The sequence below is a fragment of the Simochromis diagramma genome, unplaced genomic scaffold, assembly GCF_900408965.1.
Source record: "Simochromis diagramma unplaced genomic scaffold, fSimDia1.1 OVJJ01000433.1, whole genome shotgun sequence".
NCBI lineage: Eukaryota > Metazoa > Chordata > Actinopteri > Cichliformes > Cichlidae > Simochromis > Simochromis diagramma.
The window spans coordinates 4,594,804-4,615,580 of record NW_024387031.1 but is presented as its reverse complement, the minus strand read 5'-3'; the positions used below and the strand labels follow the sequence as shown (position 1 = coordinate 4,615,580).

Sequence of the window (20,777 nt, the reverse complement as noted above, 5' to 3'; positions counted from 1 at the left end):
ATGCTTTATTATAAGCATATTGCATTGTAATAGCATAAATAAGGCAAAGAGCCAGGAGAAGGTCCTTTAAAAAAGTCCCTTCCTTCAAACAATATCCTTAAAACAGCCTAACACGCATCTATTTGAGTAAGTAGGGTTACTCAAACAAATGTTACTGGGGCTGTTTTCAGCTGCATTTTAATTCACATTTGTTGCTCTAGCGAGTACGGGGTGTGTATAACAGCGTGTGTTTATGCTAATGAAGGAACATGCCACCCAGTGCCAAACTGCGGCTCACTAATGTGCTTTTAATAGTTTAATCCCACAGAGTGGAGCCCAGTGACTTATGGATTATGATGTATTAGGAAATGTATACAGATAATATTAAATCATTGCATACGTGATATCGCACTCACGTGGGCATATTTTTATGCTTTTGTTTATTTTATTTATCTGAAAAACCTCCTTTACACACATACACTCACACACCAACCGTACAACCCTCAGGACCTCAACTCATCCAGCAGGGGTCAGAGGTCAACAGGAAATGGACAGGAAGTGGACCGTGGAGGACTGTGCTGGTGTCTGACCGCTATAACTGGAGCAGAAGAAGATCTCCCCCCTGGACACACACACACACACGCACGCACACAGTCATGCAGCAGACACACAGTCATGTCCCCTAACCCTTTCCCCTTTCTTCACAAAACTACACACAGAAACATTTTAATGCATGTATACACTCATGCACATCTCCTCAAACCATCCCACACACACATAAACACAGTGGGGTGATATAATGTGATGTGAAAGCTGGCCTGCCTGCGTGCCGTTTGCAGTCCATCACACACTTTCTCTCCCTTCGTTTTGCCTCACAGGCTCAACCACACCCATTAATGCACCAATCAGATGCTTCGGGTTATACAAAGTTAATACCAGCCTGAATTTACACCAAAGGCACGGCTCAGCTGTCCTCTTACACGACAGACGTAAATCACACAAAAGCAGCTAAACAAATGTAAAACATTTTTGAAACATGAAGTTCAGGCAGGTTTCATCCCCTGTTGTTTCCTTTACAGCTTATCTACTGTCTTGTGAATGGGCAGCGTGTGTGTGTTTGGCATTATAAACATCACAAGTAATGCCTTGTCCTCAAACTTTGTGAGCATGAGTGTGTGTGTGTGGGAGTGTGCTCTGCATTAGAAGCACCGGTAGCACCACTGACCCGTGTTCGCCTCAGTGTGTTTTTATCTCTGCCTGTGTGACCCGAATTGTAAATACAGCATCCTCCGCTAAGCTGCGCATTTTGGTGTGTGTATGTGTGTGCGCATATTGGCCTGTGTGCTGTGAATTATGAGCAGCAGCCACAACCTGACCTGGTCTGTGCATGGGCTGTATGACTTCGGATCTTGCATATCAATGCGCAAGTTATCTCCGGAATACGTGCGCGTGTGATTTTTCTTTGCGTGTGCGTGTGAGCCATGCCAAGAGGTTAATTGAGGGGAGGGCCTCTAAACTGTTGCCCAGGGAAACGCACTCTCATCCATCACCTCATTGACTATTCAGCACCAGGCTCTGAACAAACAAACTAATGCCGAATCCTCTCTGAGCTCAAGGGCGGAGGTGGGGAGGAGCGGACCCGCGGTGGGTCGCTATGCCCGTCGTCGGAGGCTCCTGGCTGGGCTGCTGGGGAGGCTACAGCCCCCTGCTCCCCGACCTGCTGGAGCTCAGACAACAGGCTAATCCTTACAGCACACAGAGGAGCCACTAATAGGAGAGGATTAAACCAACAAATACACCCACTCCCTCTGCTTCTCCTCCTCTTCCTTCTTCATTCCTCCTCCTCTGCAACTTCCTAAGTTCTTTTTCCCTGTTTTTTAATTAATGTTTTTATATATCGATAGATAGTTAGATTTAATATAAGGACTGTAAGTTAGCAGGCTAGTAAGACTTGTGTTCATGTGTATACTGTATATTGTGTGTGTGTAGGTGTACGTGTGTGTGTGCACGCGTTGGGGAGTGGATTATCCAGGTTCCAGGACTCGGCGTTCACCGGCAGCAGAGCGGAAAGCTTTAATGAGAAGTCACTATTTACTGAGGACAGAATGGGACACACACGCAACACAGAGACTTTACTGTAAATACTCACACACACACACACACACACACACACGAGAACCGTATAATACTACACAGTCCAGTACACATACGATGATGCACTGCTTCACACACACACTAACCAGTGCAGTAATGGGATTTGGAAGGTTTTCTCTATAAACCAGTCTGCCCTCTTTCTCCTCATTAAGGTACACACCGCACACGTACACACAGCTCAGACACTGAAGCACTGCTGGCTCAATGCTGCTGCAGACTTCTGGGCTCAGTAATTATTTGGAATCTCTGTATCTTTGTCTTCTTTTGTTTGTGTGTACCTGTAGGTGTGTGTCTGTGTGTGTGTGTGCTGGCTTGCTGCTAACAGAAACAGTCTGGTTGAGCTTTGAAAGAATGTAGCAGACGATACTTTACAGTCTCAGAAGTTCTTCATCCACAAACTCAGTCGAAGAATTTTTTTTTATTAGAAATGGGTTTGAAATCGTGACCTCGGTTCGATCCAATCAAATCTTGTTTTTGGCATCCAAAACAAGGAACATTACTGCCAAAGCAACATGATTTATATCTGCATTACCATAAAAACTGTCTCAACATGAAGACGCAATACGGGTGATTTAGGCCTGAGAATGTTGCCCTCTTCAGGCAAGGAAAGTATAAATTGCTTCTAAATGTATAAGGCAGGTTCACATTATGTTATACCGTTAATGACCTTTAGGTCCAGCTGTATTTAGCAGCCATGTCCCGTTTATGGCACAATGCCACAATTTGACATTACGGAGCATCATGATTTAAAAGGTGTTAAATCATTTTAAATCATTTCCTACCAGAGCAACAAAACAGCTCCTGCTGTTAAAAAAAAGGGCGATGTAAAACTTTAGCTGCTTCCCTTTTCTGTCATTACAATGTGATGCATGATATACCCACCTGATGACTTCAATAAATACAAATGGTTCCAGATTCAAGATATAATAATACGATATAAAATAAAAATGATGTCATCTATGCAAACTGATCAAAGGCTCCAAAGACTGGTGCTTCAGTCAGCTATTGCACAGAAGTGATCTCATGGATGAATTTTCACATCCAATCAACATATTTGTACAACAACAACAAGACGAAGGTGGAGTTTTTTTTTTAAATTTAAGGCTAACCAAGACAAAGTAATGGAATCACACCAGCCACGCCACCAATATCATTTAAAAAGGTGAGAAGGAATAAAGTGGATAACAGCCACAGGCCCATTTATTATGTTTAAAATCAACACAATCATTTTGATCTGAACTACACACCAGTGAAGTGTTGCTGCGTCTCACTGAGGACCAAATGTGTCCACAGTCAGACATATAAACACCGGCCAAAGCACTCAGCCTTTGTGATCATTCCTGCCACAGTGGGTGTCTCCAGGAAGACATTTTGCCACGATGAAACGCAGCGTGGTGTCAGTTAACAGGTTACAGATGGTTATTAATTTATACTGTATGTGGAGTAAGAAGGATAGCACTTATTTGTGGTATGTAATGCGTGGTAGAGCGTATGAGATGAAGTAAATTAAACTCGTAGTTTTGCTTTGGGCAATAAATTTTTTTTCTGTCATTGAAATGTGGAAATGTGAGGAAAAACTACTTCCTGCCACGAGGAATATTTGTCTCAGAGGAGGAAGTACATCTCAGTGTTTCCCAGCTGCCCTCTCCACTCAGACTCGCAGTGCTCTCTGGGCGCTCGTGTCTCTTTATAAGGTCCATTTTCTCCAGCCTGTTTGAGCTCAGTGAGTCTGTGTATGGTTAATAAACTCTCTGTTCTGGGTTATTTTCAGATTCTCTGTGTGGAAACAGCAGAGCAGGGCCTCACATTCTGCAAAGTGCTAATTTCTCATCCACAGCTAACACCTGAAAACAGTGCATAAATATATTAACCCTGCATGCAAACACTGTGATGACCTTTTGTCTTGCAACATAATCCTTACATTAGTCCTGCCTCAGACCTCACCAAACCCAAGTGAACCTTAACTCTAAAGGCCGTCACACACAAAACGTGTTTTTCCTCCCCACTGTCACCAACTAGTTTGCTAGGGTTTGTTCTCTAATGGTGTGTTTATCGAAGAATCAAAAGTGAATGTTGATTTAAAATCATACTCTATGAATAAAACTGAAGGGAAATTGCAAAGTGGCTCACAAACACTGCCTACATGCACAGCTGAATCCATGCTTGCAGAGCTCATGACTTTTTTAGACTTTTCCTTTGCGATTCTGCACCAACACACACATAAACACACGTATACACACACACACACACACAGTTTTGCTTCCGTCACTTCAGAGGACTTAACGCTGCCCTTAGCCATAACTACTGCTTGTTTAAACTTAGCCTTCATTTTAACTATTGTAAACAAGAGTGATTGAGTTATGGGATCTTTACATTTTCGTCCTCAGAAGGAAGACGGGTCCCCACAAGATGTGTAATCCGAGCAGACGCTTGCAATACATGCGAGCAGAGTAATCATAGCAAATTGACGGATGACTGCACCGCCACTTTTTATCTGTTTCTGCACGTACAGACATGAACACGCTCATGTGTCTTGGTCTCTAAAAACTCCCTCTCCCACCCTTCATCTCCCTCTCCCTCCATCCTCTCCTGTCCAGAGAGTTAGATGGTGATTAGCGTTGGGATTCTGGGACTCTGGCCTCAGTTTTCATTAACAGCCATAAACACAGTTCTGCTGCACCACCGAGACCAACCGCAGGCTTTGAGTGTGTGTGTGTGTGTGTGTGTACATCTGAGGAAGCTTTGTCGGTGCTTTGATGAGAGAGAGAGAGAGAGAGAGAGAGAGAGAGAGAGAGAGAGAGAGAGAGGTGTTGTTTATCATGGCAGTAATTAAGGCTGCTGTTCGGCTTTAATTAAAATATAACAGCGGCACCAAGTATGGACTGGTTCTCACACGCACACAAAAAAACCACGCACGGCATCTTTAGCAGTTTATTTACCACAAAAGATAAGGTAAGACGACCCCACTCTTAAAGACTTCCAGGGCGACACACACACATGCACGCCGCTATCAGCCACACATAATTGGATCTGATCCAAAAGCGACTTGTGACATCTCCTTGATCCTCTCACTTGAACCCAAACACACCTCGAGCTTCACTTTGGTCCATGTTCTCTCTGACTTTTTAATGGTCTGTTCCAAACTCTACAAGCTTATTCATATTTATTTATTAAGGCAGCGTGTCCTCTCTCTGGTGGGACGGTAAACTGATTAATCCTGGTCTTTTTCACATGCTCGACTTGCAAGATTACAAGCCTCGGTCGTCGAGGTAAAAAAAAAGAAAAGAAAAAAGAGAGAGAGTGGCTCGTGCAAAGCGGCAGATCTTGGGTGCACGTGCGATTCTGGTTTGTGTGAGTTCGCTGGTGCTACATTCAAAGGTGCAGTGAAGATTCATTTTGCTCTCAGCTAGTCAGATTACTGGATGGAAACAGCTGAGCCAATCACAGGCCAGTATACCAGCAGTAGCTCAACAAATGGTGAGAGTCTACAGAGAGATAACGTGGCTTTTCCAGCTGAGTGTGTCGAAAGGCCAAACCACATATGGTTGTCACTTTTGGTTGGCTAGATAATTATGTAAATTTTAGCTCCTGTTATGTAATAACTGAGGGAGAACATGCGCTGATGCTCTTTTGTACAGAACCAGCCACAGAAACCATCATGCATGTGGAATACATGGAATATGTAATATTTACAGCTTCATCGAGCTTTTATAGCTGAGGCTTATTCATGGTGTAAAGTTCTTCAGACACCGGACGCGTAAAGTTTGCGTTTTAAATATATTTCGGACTCACATATTCTTAATGCAGCCAAATTTCACAGGACGACCTTGCAGTGCTTATTTTTTCTGACCAAGTTAGATTTTTGTTTGCAAATAACCAGATCTGACCAATCAGACCACAGCATTTGGGAACAAGTGCACTGATGATGGAAATCCTATTTGACCTCAGACACACAGCTAGGTGCTGCTCGAGGTTATTTACTTTCTGAAATGATTTCTCTGCTTCCTCAGCTCAAACTGCCCCACCGACATCCTGAAATACGGACGAAAGCGGCCGTGAAACAGCTTCAACTCCTGAAAATCTCCCTGCCGCTGCCTTCTCCTGAGAACTGGGTGTATCCAGAGATTCAGTTTCTAGCTATTCTTCTTTAGAAACATCAGGACAAGCTTCATGTCGACTCTAGTTCTTTTTTTTTTTTGCAGTGCATTTTTTTGGTGCATATGTACGTTACAGGACAAATTCAGATCTGAAAAATTCTGAATTTCCTGTCATTTTGTTCACAATGTGCTCGGTGTGTAAAACCGGTGAGAAGCAAAGCTCCACAGTACATGAGAAAAATATACAAATGTTTGAGACTCCCGACGTATTTTTACATGTACTGTTTTCCAAAAACGTCCAGTTTTCAGCTTTATTTACTTTATTGGCTTCTATTGGTATATAAAAACATGTCTATTTACTAACTAATTATATTCAGTTCTGTGCTGAAAATGATTCATTCCAATCTAATATAATATGAGTGTGACCTGTAAGGAAAGTGCAGTTTGTCCTCATCCAGACGTGAAACTTTAGTTCTATTTTAAATCACCAAAACAGCCACCTTCAGGTGTTTTATAAAGAGCCTACAGTAACATAAGACTGGTGCAAAACTGCCTTCATGTTCAGGGAAAGACATTTAAAAAATATAATATGAATCTTTTCATGGCATCTGTTTGATCTAAAACAGGGAAAAAACTATTTTGCACGTTTTGCATACCATGGAAAGTCAGACCAAAAACTCGTGGATGTCAGTGACCTGTGCAAAGGTGTGGACGGCTTACGGCTGATAAATCAACTGCTTGTCATTCTTTTTTCTGACCTGAGCTGAAGGTAAACAGGACCTACGATAGGTGGACCAGAGTTCAGGAGATCAGTGACCCCACTCGGGTTCAAATCTCTGGATTCTCAAGAGGTTAAAGTCAGCTAGAATACTCAACTGTGCACCCACAGGCACAGTATAGCTGATAGAAATTTAGTCACATAGTCCAAGTGACAGCAGCTCACGTATATGGGCTCAGAGGGGTGTGTGCGTTTGTGCGCGTGTGTGTAACCAGGTGTAGAGCTGTCACTGAAGGAGAAAATTAGTCAGAAAATGACAGCAGCGTACCTGAGTGAGCAGACACAAACTTCAAAAAGTTTGCAACGACACACATTTCACAGAAACTTCACACACGCACAGACGCGCACACACACACACGAAGCTATTTTCACTGCGGTGAAGCCTCAGTGACTGGATGATATTTAATTATACTGATAAAAAAATACTAAGCGCTCTGAGTCGCTGTCCTTTTCTTTTCATCTCCAGGTCGATTTGAACGCTCGGAAATGTTTGCATTTCACATCCTTTGACCTTTGATCCTCTGAGTTTATTCTTAAAAACTGTTCAATTGCCAGAACAAACACTGAAAGTTAAGGTCAAAGAACGGGTCTATATCAAGCATGAGCCCCAGTGGTCGACTCTTTATGAACCAATGGGCCACGTTAACGACAAGCTAGTCCATCTCTATCCCTCACAGTCATGTGGTACATGAAACAATACCCTACAGCACAGCATCACAACCCTCAAAGAATGGAGTCAGTGTTGCACTGACAGCAAATATTCAGATTACTGCACCGTGAGTTTTTCTTGCAGTGCAACTAATGGTGGGAAAATTCTTGAGTTGACTGAACCTGTTGATCTAACTTAAACCAGCTCATTGTTGGATCTTCGCATCAGCTGAAATTCTTTTAACTTGATGAGACCAATGCGGACAGTTCCCCGTCTTTGTACTGGTGTGAGAACTCACGCCTTTCACTTAGAAGGAGGAGAAACATTTCAGCACTCTCCGGGGTGATGCCTTCTACTGAAGTCAATAAGTTAGGGATAATCATCAATATTTCGGAAAGGTTTAAGAAGATTGGGCCTTATTTTAGATTCCACAACAGTCATGTAGAAACATGAGCTAGTTTACTGAGTGCAGGCTCATTAGAGAGGGTTTACTCATCAACACTGCAAACATGTTTATACTTTCCACGATCAATAATCAAGCAGCTTGAGATGATACATAATTGTGCAATTAAAACTTTGGAAGCAAAGTCAATATGATATCCCCGCTGAGGTCTCTCGTGAAAATAGATACGTTAAGGTGTCTCATACAAGGTGCTCAGGAACAAGAGCAAACTTTCTGTGTGTGTGTGTGTGTGTTGCTTTTGGCTTCAGACGTGCAGAAAACAGATGAAAAGAGAAAGTAAAGCTGCGGCACATGATATCAGCACTTATTTATTTTAATAAAAACCTCTGAATACAAAGTACATTCACAGGTACAGTAGCAAGCCACTGAGCTGCTCTGTTGGATTTCTACAGCAAACCAGTGATCACTACAAATATTCAAATTCATACACCATTTTACAACTTTATATCCCATAAACATACCGCTATAAGTCAGAATAAACACACTTTTGTACTTACAAACAAATAATCCAGGTTTTCGGTAGTTATTCATTTGTTACTAAGCTGTAGCACTAACCAACCAGCTGAGTCCTACACAAGTCTATTTACTGGAAGATACAAGAAAGAAAAGCTCTGACTGGCAGGTCAATAAGAGCTTCAGTCGTTAATGATTTGATTAACAGGTCGATATGGAGTCTAACTGCCTGAATGACAGGATTCACTGGCAGTTAAATCTTAAATGGCCTAAAAAAAAGGAAATCTCCAAGCTATTTGTTGTTAAAATGAGCTTTTTAGGACAGGAGGGGTAAAGGAGGACGTGGAGCTGACTGTGGTTTGGATATGGAGCAACAGCAGAATTTAAACAGAGAGATCACGACAGAATGATCGCGTCTGAATATTCATGTATTGCGACACAGTATATACTATGATAAAGTTATCAGTTATCTTTTGGTGCTTGTAGTTCTTTAGATAATAATAATAGTTCTGGTTTTAGATACAGGATGATGGCGTTTGCTCAGCACAGCAACCGGAAGCAGAACAAAGCTGCTGTTTTAATTCCAACTAAAGGTTTTTCAGGAATTCATCAACCAATTATAAGAAAATGCTCATAAACTTCAAATAAGTCCATTGACTTTACTAAAAATGTCTCATTTGATAAAACAGAAATTGAATGTGCAAAAAAGAAGAAAGAATCAATCAATTCTAGTAAATTTGTTATTATACAAAGATTTGTTTTATTTTTCTCTGAATTTTAACCTAATGACCTGTAACTTTATCAGTAACCTGAATAAAAAAATGAATGAATGCATCGTCTTTTTCCTTTCTTCTTCATGCAGCAGTTTTCTCCAGCTTTCAGTCTCTGAGCTCGGCTCAACTTCTACACTGGAAACATAGATTAAACTGATTTTCATTTTATCATCTGACTCCAGTTTACAAGACAAACAAGAGGACATCTGAATGTAAGAGTGTGGCCAGTCAATTCTAAATCAATTATAAAGGAAGTGAAGTGGCAGGAGTGAGTTCCTGTCCACCCTGACAAGCCTTTCTGTCGGCCTGTGAGAGAAAGCAGGTTGGCTGATTATCTGCCAATCACCCTGTCCTCCGAACCCTGACTGTCACTCATCAACTCCAGGCACCGGGGCTACAGAAAAAGGAAACAAAGGTCAATAAATTTTCTTGATGCATTCTCAATCATCCAGGAAAGTAAATCTCCAAAAGTTGATTCTGTTCATCTGGACGTAGCGTTTTGTGGGAGAAACGTTTCGTCACTCATCCAAGTGACTTCTTCAGTCTCAGCTGACTGCAGGTTTCCCCAATCTTATAAACAGTTCATTTGCATAATGACTGAAACCAGCCCACTGGATGAACAATGGGCTGGGAGGTCAGTTCCTTAATCGTAATTATGCAAATTCTCATGACCATTGATCAACAACCACTGACCAAAACCCACTGACCAAAGCCCACTGATCAATGGCCATGAGTACCATTAACAGAGAGTTGGGGAATGGCTGCAATCACAGCATTGTAAGATGGTGACAGATGTACCCTTAGGCCCCCTCCTCGATTCAGAGATGGTCTTTCCCTTTTCACGTAAATGGCCCCCTTGACTCCGCGCTCAAACCAGCGTTCCTCCCTGTCCAGGATGTGTACATCCTCATCATTGAAAGAGTGTCCACTGGCCTGTAGGTGTAAAGGTAGCTCTTCTGTGTTGTGCCATCTGCTTCGCCAAAGGTTGTTTGGTTTCCCTGATGTATAAATCCTGGCAATCCTCCTGGCACTTAACAGTGTACACTATGTTACTCTGTTTGTGTCGGGGGACCCGATCCTTGGGGTGGACCAATTTTTGTCACAGCGTGTTTTGGGGTTTAAAAGCCACAGAGACCCAGTGTTTAGAAAAAATGTGTCTCAACTGCTCTGATACTCCTGACACATATGGGATCACTACAGGTTTTCGCTTGGGCAGCGGTTGTCCTTCTCTGCTGGATCGGCTGGAGCTTTCTTTAGGTGCCTTTCCAGCTTTGACAAAAGTCCAGCTGGGATAACCACATTTACTCAGGGCCTTCTTGATGTGCTGTTCTTCTGCCTCCCTGGCCGCTGTGTCAGTGGGGATGGTGTTCGCTCTGTGTTGTACCGTCCTGATGACACCATGTTTGTGCTCCAGTGGATGATGAGAGTCAAACCTTAAATACTGATCCGTATGTGTAGGTTTACGGTACACGTCAGCTTTTAGATGTCCCAAATTACTGATGGAAATCTCATATTTCCACTTTTCATATCCTCCCTGGTGACGTGTCGGTCCACCGAGTTAATGTGATCCGTGAAATGTAGTACGTCCTGAGATTTGATTTTCACCCAGGTGTCATCCACATATCTGAACCAATGACTTGGTGGTGTTCCAGGGTAGGATAGCAAAGCCATCTTTTCCACTTCTTCCATGTACAAATTGGCCACGATGGGTGAAACTGGGGAGACCATGGTGCACCCATGTTTCTGCCTGTAGAACTGACCCTTGAATGTGAAGTAGGTGGGATGAAGACACAGTTCCAAAAGCAAACACACTTGGTCGATGCTGAGAGTGGTCCTGTTGCTGAGGTTGGTTGTCATCCTGTAATCTCTTACGGACTACCTCCAACACTTCCGTGACTGGGATGCAAGTGAAGAGAGATGTAGCGTCGTACGAGACCATGGTTTCATCTGACTCGATAATAACATTTCTCACCTTCTCAACAAAATCCAGGGTGTTCTGGATGTGGTGTTCAGAGCTGCCCACCAGCGGGTTGAGGATCGAAGCCAGAAACTTGGAGATGTTATAGGTGACCGAGTTGATCATGCAGACAATCGGTCTTAAAGGTGCACCCTGTTTATGTATTTTCGGTAAACCATACAGACTTGGTGTAGACTCCCCTGGGTATAGCCTGTGGTGTGGGGTCTGGTCAATAGCCTTGTCTTGTTCTAACTGCTTCAGACAGTCTATCACCCTCTTCCTGTAGCCACTTCCTGGGTCTCATTTCAGGGGCTCATAAGTATTTTCGTCACTGAGTTGTGACAAAATTTTCTCACGATAGTCTTTCTGGTTTAGCAGTACTGTGCCTTGTCTGCTGGAAGGATGATAATGTTGTTGTCATCACCAAGTGATGTGAGTGCCTTGCTCTCCTCCATGGTGATGTTGGATGCTGGGGGCTTTGCATTGCTGAGACAGGCCGAAACTTTCGTCCGTAGTTGCTCTGCTTCCACTTCTGCAATATTGTTGTTACGAATTGCTGTTTCTGTGGCTGCGATCAGCTCCACTATCGGGATTTGTCTCGGTGTGACAGCAAAATTCAACCCTTTAGCAAGGATGTTTTTCTCTGTTTGGGTGAGCTGTCTGTCAGACAAATTCTTCACCCACTTATCCACATCCTCGGTGTCGCATCCTTGTCTCTTCTGGTCACTGAGGATACTCTCCGTATTTTGTGGTGGTTTCCGACGTACAACAAGTAAGTCAAACTTCCTTTGTTGCCTGGTCTTAGACTTCTTGTGCTGTGCTAGACGAGCCATTTATAAGATTGGGGGAACCTGCAGTCAGCTGAGACTGAAGAAGTCTCTTGGATGAGTGACGAAACTTTTTCTCCCACAAAACGCTACGTCCAGATGAACAGAATCAACTTTTGGAGAAAGGTCAATAAAGGTCAAAAAGGCCCATAAAATGTGACTTTTGGGAAACAATGTGTAGTTCTCACACAGAAAAGAAGCTTCAAACCAGCTGATAAAAAGAGGCGACAAGAGCAAAAACCCACAAACGGCCGATAATCCATTGCGATCGTGACGAGTCCACTTAGGCGTCAGTTACATCCACAAAGAGAACAGTGCAGCGTAGGCGAAAAGGTACAAATCCGCTCCCCAAAAAAGTGACCTACCGAGGACGAGGAGGGACAAAAACAAAAAAAAAAAGATCCCAGAGGAACCAAAGATGATTAACTCCTCGTTATTCGGGAAAATTTCTCCAACCAAAAAATATTTCTTTAATCAGGTTTTTGTTTTTTGATTCTCCTCGATGGGAACTTGTACGAAGTGAAACATGAAGCAAAAAAAGCAGTTCACAACCACCACAGGCAAGGAGGGAAGAGAAAAAATCCTCAGAACCGAAGCAGAGACAGAAAAAGCTTGAGGACTGAATCGGTTTTCTTTTTGTAAATTCAAGGAGGAAAAAAAAAGAAGCTTTAGATGCTCTTTGTGTCTTTAGTTTTGTCTTAAGGCAGTCTTTTATGTCCGGCCCCCCTCTCCGGCTGGGTGCTTGACGACGCTCCACCTACAAGAGGATAGATACGGACGTCTTACACCTCAGGTAACGCAACGTAGATATCACATTCCATGCAAAATGTCTCAGAAATGAGAAAAAAATGCCAAAAAACGTAGGAGTAATTGAAAGCTGGTTGAAGGAAAAATGATGCTTAAAAAAGGAAGCTAATTAAAAAAAAAATGTGGGGGCAAAATACGCAAAATGAATTCACTGATCAGTTTGAAAATATCTTTAAAAAAAATAAGTGCACCATTCATAAACTCACATGGCCACAGTTATATACAGCTGTTAAAAAAAGACCAAATCATTGAGTCTCGGTGGTCACATTGGATTCAGTCAAACAACCGTTTTGGTATGAACAGAAATTCAGAAACAGAACTACATGTTTTATAAATCGAGACACGAATATATAAGATTATGTGAGCTTTGTTCATTTAGTCAGCCATGACAGTTTGAGACAGGCTAATTGGATAAGCTAGCTTCCGATTTCATTTAAAAGTTTAATTCCTGTTAACGAACAGTTTAAATAAAGTAATAATAATAATAAAACTATCTTGAGCCGAGGTTTGCAAAAGCTCACGTTAACGTTTGCTAATTGTTCTGTCATTGTTCGCCTGAGTCAGATGGACTGAGTTCGGTTTTGCACATTTTTGTCAGGCCAGGTTCTGCATGAACGCACACGTATGCCTTGCACCCTCAGTCATTTAAATGATTACACTATTACTGGAAGCTTGTGAGTCTTTGGCTTTGAATTTTGCGTACAAAGAAATATTGAAGATTCCTAGAAATGCACTATTGCATCATTGTGCTAAACGTCCTCTCCTGAGAAGGTGTGGATAAAACAGGAATTTGGGTAAAGGCTGCTGAAGCTCTCCATGCTCTCATGGCTGTTTATTCTTTTGCACTCAGGGTGTTTGATTATTGTCACTCTGGTGTAGCCCATGTCTACAGCTCTGATCCAAATACCCCTCCAAACATTTCTGTAGCTTTACATGCAGTGTTTGTGCAAGCATACATGCTGATCCTCATTACTGATACCTCAGGCACCTGTGAATACAGTGACAGAAAGAGGTCTCACAGAGCCACAGCTCACTTGCATTGCAGTTGTTAGCTAGCCATGTGGACAGGCTGTTTACAGGTGTGACTCTGGAGCGCCTCCTACAGCACTGCTCGTGCCGTTATGTCTTTATAATTATCTACAACTAATTCTGCGTAATTCTACATAAAGCTACTTTCGGCTGCTCCCTCACTGGAGGACTGCCACAGCGGAAAGCTCCACATGTTTGATGCCAGATGTCCTTCCTGATACAACCCCAAAGGAATCTGATCTCCTGCTGCTTTTTAAGCGAATGTGTAAACCACCGCACTATACGCACTTCTGCACAGGGTTCTTACTGTATATACTTTACAATCAACTGTCATAATAATTATGATAATCATAATAAAAACATGCAAAATAAAAAACACGTAATTTATAATCCAACTTATAATCACTTTTATTGTAAATGTGGTAGTTGAAGTTCATTGGATTGCTTTAATTTTACATGCAAACTACACAATCACCCGAGATTGCTCTGCTTGAGAGTGACCTATCACCAAAGGTCCATTCAGGCTCAATATTAAGGCATTTCTAATGCCATCAAAAGTGAATGTAAAGGCTCATAAACAGAATTAGATACAGCTAACATCTCTGCAGTAAGTTCATTGTTGTTTGAGGTGAATAAACTCAGACGGCCGTCTGGAGGTCAACGCGCAAAAAAAAAATCTCTTCTCTTCTCTTCAACCTGAATGTGCCTCAATAGTCTGCTACAGTCGCAGTATTATGAACATTTAATTCAATACACTGTGGGTGCGTGTTTATGTGTCAAGGCATTAGTGACCTTCAAGTAATGAATCGGGCTGAATCAAGTTGTACAATGAACCTGGAGGAATGTATAGACCCACACGTGCACACACACTTGCACACACACGTGCACACACACACGCTGCAGCAATTGGCTGCAGTGTGCTGTGATCTGGCATTGACTTTAGATTTTAACAGTAGTGAAGTGCGATATTTAAGCATGTATCCATGACCAGAGGTGCTGCTGCACTTTTCAGGGATTACAGTCTGTAAGTAAGGTCTTCCTCATCTCTCTCTTTTTCTTTTTATTCTATTATTCTTGCTCTGTACATTTTTCGTCTTTTCCTAGAGCTCCCCCTCTGGATTGTTAGCTCTTCTTCACCTCGCGCGCTCCTTTCTTTTCCTCGATCGTCCTGCTCTTTCCTCTGCGTTCCTTCTTATTAATACATTCTCCTCCTTGAATTAAGGAGGAAGTCTCCCTGTTCCTCCTCTTGAATTCTGCCTCCTCATCCTCCTCCCTACCATCATGGCAGCATCTGTTCATAATGAAAGACACAGTTGGACATCGTTCTCGTTTAGCGCCTCCTCCACGCTACCTGCTCCAGAGGTTACCTCCCGCCGGGCGCATTTGTTAGACATCATCAGCACTTCCCAGCAACCTTCCCTCCCTTCCTCCCTGCCACCTTTTCCTCCTCCAGATGTCATTGATCTAGAAGTGGGTCACAACAGCGCTGAATCAAAGCTAGGTTACACAAGGCTCCGAGGCAGATACTGTATGTAATTTTAGCATGGGTTAACATTTATGCGGGAGAATGCGAAATGCTACGAGTGTTGTTTGGAGCATAGAGACTGAAGCCTGAAGACCTGACAGGTGCTGAAAGGTGCAGAAGATATTGGCCTTTAAGCCGCATGAGTCTATAAATAGGACTTTAATTTGGAATGTGTAGCTCTAAATCAGGCAGGTTGGTCTTTTAGCTTAACATGTAACTCTGTTCTTTATAATTTAATCGTGGAATCCTAGACTGAAAAATTCATAATCGTACACCGAGCTCATAATCGTACACCGAGCTCAGAATCAGTCAATAAAAATATTATTAGAATTTACTAAATGGCCTAAAACAGATCAACTGTTTTTTATATTTCCCTGTTATGTTCTGTTCAAAGTGAATTTCAGTCTATGCAAAGGTATGAATCATGACCCGTAGAATTTTGTGGCAAAGTGTCTAAAATGACCCACAAAACACACAAAATATTTCTCTTCTGCAAGTAATAAAGCCTTAAGGACATTTTAAAATCATAATTAAAAATGTTCAAGTGATTAAAACATATTAATAAAAAAAGCTTGGATGTTCATTCTCAATCTTTGCATATTGGCCTTAAAATACTCTAAATTCACAGGTAGCCTTCTGTTTTGCAACCATCTGAACAAGAAGGTTGTGAAACGCGATAAAAGCTAACAGGAAGCTGCTCATTACTGAACCTTCATTTTTTTAAATCTTTTTATCAAAGCTATAAAAGGACAGTTTCAAAACTGGATGCTTGTACAAAACTACACGTTGCTCAATAATAATGCAACATGCAATGTGTGCAGATGATCTTTAGCAGCGTGGTTTGAAAAATCTGCCCGTGGAAAGTAACAGAAAGCCACTTGTCCTCACTTCATTTAAAGTGCCCTTTAGCAAGGCTCTTAAACTCAAACTACAGCAGAGGAGGTGCTCAATGGTCATCAGACTGTGGCTGTACTGGAGCCACAAAACTGGATGCGCCACATACACATCAGCCACCCTGACCTAATATGTCTCCTTTACACTTTTGGAGTGGCCCTCCAATCAGAGAACCAAGGGGGTTATGGAAAGGGAAAAAAAAAAATCACCCAGTGAGTAAGATGTCATTAAACATAAAAAAAAAAATGATAGAAGAGCAGAAATTAGATTAAAAAAAAATGAGTATCCACTAGAAATTCAGCTGGGAAAACAACAAATTAAAATGAATTCAAAATAAAATACGAATACATCACAGTCAGGAGGAGGAACTCCCTTTAACAGAAAGGAAAAGTCATCTGCAGTGACACGTTTACTTTGAGAGAGTCCAGCTCAGAACTTTAGCCTCAGTTTTTTATCCTTATATTGCAGTTATCATAAGATACAGTTATCAATGAGATAAAATGGGACGTTTCTTTCCATCTACTCACACATTTCAGGTACAAACAGAAGAAAACAGTAGAACTGAATAAGCTCTTCAAAGTAGACTATTTTCACAAAACCATTATGATTTACGAGGTTTGTCTGATGGAAGATCCATCCAAGTTGATTTACCGTGCTCACAATAAAGTAACGCACAGTTCCATTAGGGATAAATACCGCAGCGGGACGCGGATCGTGGGGCTGTGTCACAGCCTCTAATCAGGCTGTTGAACTGCAAAGTTAAAGTGAAATTTCTGTCCTCCAGTTTGGTGCAGACTAAGCATGCAGCACTTTATGAGTTTATAAAGTCAAGATAGTTGCCCTTGCTGCTTACTGTGGATAAATTGAGTTTCATTGAGCAAACAAACACCAAGGTTCTGTTCACAGAGAGAGGTTATGAAGCCTTAAGTCAATCCATCTGTTCAAAGAGCAAGTTAAAAACACAAAACTCTCTCGAGCATTTCAACACCAGCCTTCCTCTGAGAACAAAGCTTCAAACAGTCAAACATTCAAACCTCGACTAAAGGCTATTGAAAATATTCCAGAGAGGAGAGCTGTGGATTTTTGCTTTTGTTCTTTAACTTTGAGTTGTTAACCAGAAGGACAAAAAGGCCCGGCAATTGAAGCACTAAATAAAATTAGAAAGATTCCTGCCATGACTTGGAAAAATCCAACAGCAGAAAGCTGAAAGTCAAAGACCAGGTGTCATAGTTATAAATGTTATAAATATGTTTTCTGGCCTTCCAACAAATTGTGAGAAATGAATTTCTGAGAACGAGCACATGCCACTCGGCAAACACCTCCGCAGTCCTCTTGTTTGCTTTACTCGGAAAAAGATATGGAACAATATCGGCATTCTGTCCTACCCTGCTCTAATAAAAGCTGTGAAAATGATAAATATGTGTTTATCCTTCAAGGACGACTTACAATTATATGTTTTTACCAAGAGCTACTTTGTATGCAGTCAGTGCGCACAGGTGTTTGTTTCCTCTTTTCTTTGTTTTCTTTTCAACATGAAGACATGGTTCCTGTTTCTGTAAAGGAGGTCAGAGGTCACTGTGCAGCGAGAGCAGGCAGGAGGTCACTTTCAAAAACAGAAAGACCAAAACAAGCGGCGGATGACTCCATCGAGTGCTGCACACAGAGCCGTTTCTATCCCACAACTGTGGCAAATGTATGAACAACATCCAGTTTGATTAATCTACGAAATAATCCAAATGTAAAACCAGTTTGGCTTCAGAGGTTTAATCCCACTCAGTTTTTTTATTTGCATATGAAAAAGTGTCGAAAATAGCAAATGTGGAGAATTTTCTGCTTCCAGATGTTTTCAGTCTTTATGCTAAACTAAGCTAATCCCTGCTAGCTCTAGCTTATAACACACAAACATCACCCTTGGCTAAAACTAGAACTTAATGACTTTATTACTGTAAATAAAACAGAAAACAATGATTTGCATGTCATTTAAACCCCACGGTTATTATACGAGCAACATCAATAAGCTGGGTAATCTGCCAGCATCTCTGTTAACAGCTGCTGGCTGGTGCAGGAGTTCAGCTGCTGAGCAGTTTGGGGTCTTCTTTGTAGTATTTTTATTTTAATAATACAGCAAATGTTATCAGTATTGACAGGTCTGGACTGCAGGTAGTAGTTTAGTAGCTGAGGTAGTACTACAAAGGCATGATGTTTAAAAAAAATCAAACATGTTTTAGGATCATAGAGCTTAATAAGCAAAGCTTTCCTGAAGAAAACATCATCGTCATCTGGATGTTGCTCCAAAGCCAGTTTATATCAGTCAGCATTAACAATGCCTCCACAAATCACCCAGTCACACCAGTATACATGCTGGGTGCTGGCCTTTTCTGTTTTTCCCAGAGAACACGGACCACAGTTTTCAGCACTGCTTCAGTCAGACTGAGACCAGATCTTCTTTAAATTTTTGCATATTTTTATTTTATCATGCATATGTGGATGCAGACTATGCTTTTCAAAAGCCGGTGCAATGATTACCACTACAGAATCATGTCCATTTTGATTGCAGAAGAGTGTTGGTATTTAAACATCGCTGCAAAGTAAAAAAAAAAAAAAAAAAAAATCACTCATAAAGAAATGTGAGGAATCAAATAAAAGACATTCCAACAAAGACACTCACATCTGTTGAGATAAAAAGGTGACCAGCAAAATTCAAGGTGTCAGAATAGACTGTCAAATACAGACGCACTTTTAAGAAAATAATTTAAAAAACAAAGAGTTTTGATGGAGAGAAAAAAAACCCTGCAACCCTTGGGCAATATGCCACCGGCCGTTAGATTCAATCAGCTGATTCACACTCTCAGTGATGAGTGTGGAGGCATCGGGGGGAACGGATGGATGTATATACCCAGTCTGGACATAAGAGGGGGACCTAACGCATACTTTAATAAAAACAGGAAATGAAGTGATGTGAAATCTATGTTTTATCTGCAAGTGAGATTCTAAATACCTTTAAGAAATCTACAAGAGTACGGCCAAGTTATCAAACCATATTTTTGGTGTTTAATCGTGACTGAAGAAGTTGAACCTTCTTCAAACTTCAACCTGTGAAATATGCCGTGTATTATTTAGCGCACATTATATAATATGGACACATTATATAATAATGATACAAAAGAGCTCATTGGTCACAAGGCTAGGCATACTGAAGCACTATTTGATGTCATCATCATCATTTCTTCCTGGAAAAATTCTGAGCATGATCCTATTATATGAACAGGTTAACAATGGGAATCACATCAAAGGCAAATTTACCCACAAAACCGAGCCGCTGAATATGAATTACCGAGTGTTTTCGCAGTCTGTTTTCTGGCGTCCCCGAGGCTCTCTCAGGACTTCAGATGGTGAGGGAACTGACATAAAGACCCCTTTTAACACAGCCTCAACACAGGCAGAGGAGCTCTCTGCATTAGCCTGCACATTCTCCAGCCGGTGAGTCTCCAGCAGCAGCAGCAGCAGGAGCACACAATGGAGAATATAAAAAGGCGGAAAGACACGTACCTGCATGAAAAGCACCGTATAGAAGCATAAAGGAGAAATTTCAGTGGTAAGTAAAGTGGCAGTGTGGCGCGACACCCCTCTCTGTCTGTCAGGCCTGTGATAATGCAATGGTCGCTATCCAGCAGTGTGCTCTATTCACAGCTCCAGGCTTCCTTTTCACACTGTCCACAAAAGAATAAACACACTGCACATGTGGGGTCTGCTGACTGTTTGAGTGGCCTGTCCTTTTTAAACTGTCCTTTTGTCCTGCACTCGACGTGCCGCACTCCTGCGGTCCGACTGGTAGTTCACTAAATGGTTCAATTTGCAAGAACTGCTGCCAGCAACATGCAGAGACTTAAACCGCCAGAGGTTTAATTTCCAAAATATAGAAAGTAAAGAAGAGGAGACCAGCTAAATCGCCACAAACATGCAAAGGTTCAAACAAACCTTAAAACGTAATGATGCAGACAAGTAAACTTTTACCCGCTTAGTGGGAAACACAATGCCTGAACACAAAGTCCCAAACCTGACAGATTTCACTTTTTAAGACAAATAAATGTTTACTTTGAACAGACGTGTCTCCAAATGGAGAATTAACCTGCAAGGTTGCGGTGCATGACGCGACACAGCGACCTGTTCATGCGCAGACCACCATCCCATCGAATGTTTTTCAGCAGAGCAACATTCTCACAGGAACAGATTTTCATCTTCATATTCCTTTAACATTCCCACTAATATTTCCATGTTATGCCCCTATTTGGACTTTTTTCAGAACTGGGCCAGTTATCCGCGTCACTTTAAATTTAACTTGAGCTCTGACTGACTCATCAGATATTCGCCGTCTGTCAGCCTTGAGCCTTT

The 20,777-nt window shown here is 41.8% G+C and overlaps 1 protein-coding gene and 1 long non-coding RNA gene across 3 annotated transcripts in view; both read right to left on the bottom strand.

Moving 5' to 3' along the window:
- LOC120740551 overlaps positions 1 to 9,845 on the bottom strand; it is a 37,968-nt gene extending 28,123 nt beyond the window's left edge. The window contains exon 1 of the long non-coding RNA XR_005697402.1: positions 2,129 to 9,845. This is a non-coding gene — a long non-coding RNA (uncharacterized LOC120740551). The remainder of the gene's footprint in view (positions 1 to 2,128) is intronic.
- LOC120740550 (protocadherin-1-like) overlaps positions 1 to 20,777 on the bottom strand; it is a 236,799-nt gene that overhangs the window by 47,655 nt on the left and 168,367 nt on the right. The window contains exon 5 of one of the 2 annotated variants that reach the window (XM_040042985.1): positions 11,673 to 12,887. The exons of the other annotated variant lie outside the window; for it this stretch is intronic. Within the exon in view, the coding sequence (XP_039898919.1) occupies positions 12,829 to 12,887 (59 nt within the window). The 3' untranslated portion in view covers positions 11,673 to 12,828. Of the gene's footprint in view, positions 1 to 11,672; positions 12,888 to 20,777 lie in introns of those variants that run through there. 2 annotated transcript variants of the gene reach the window in all.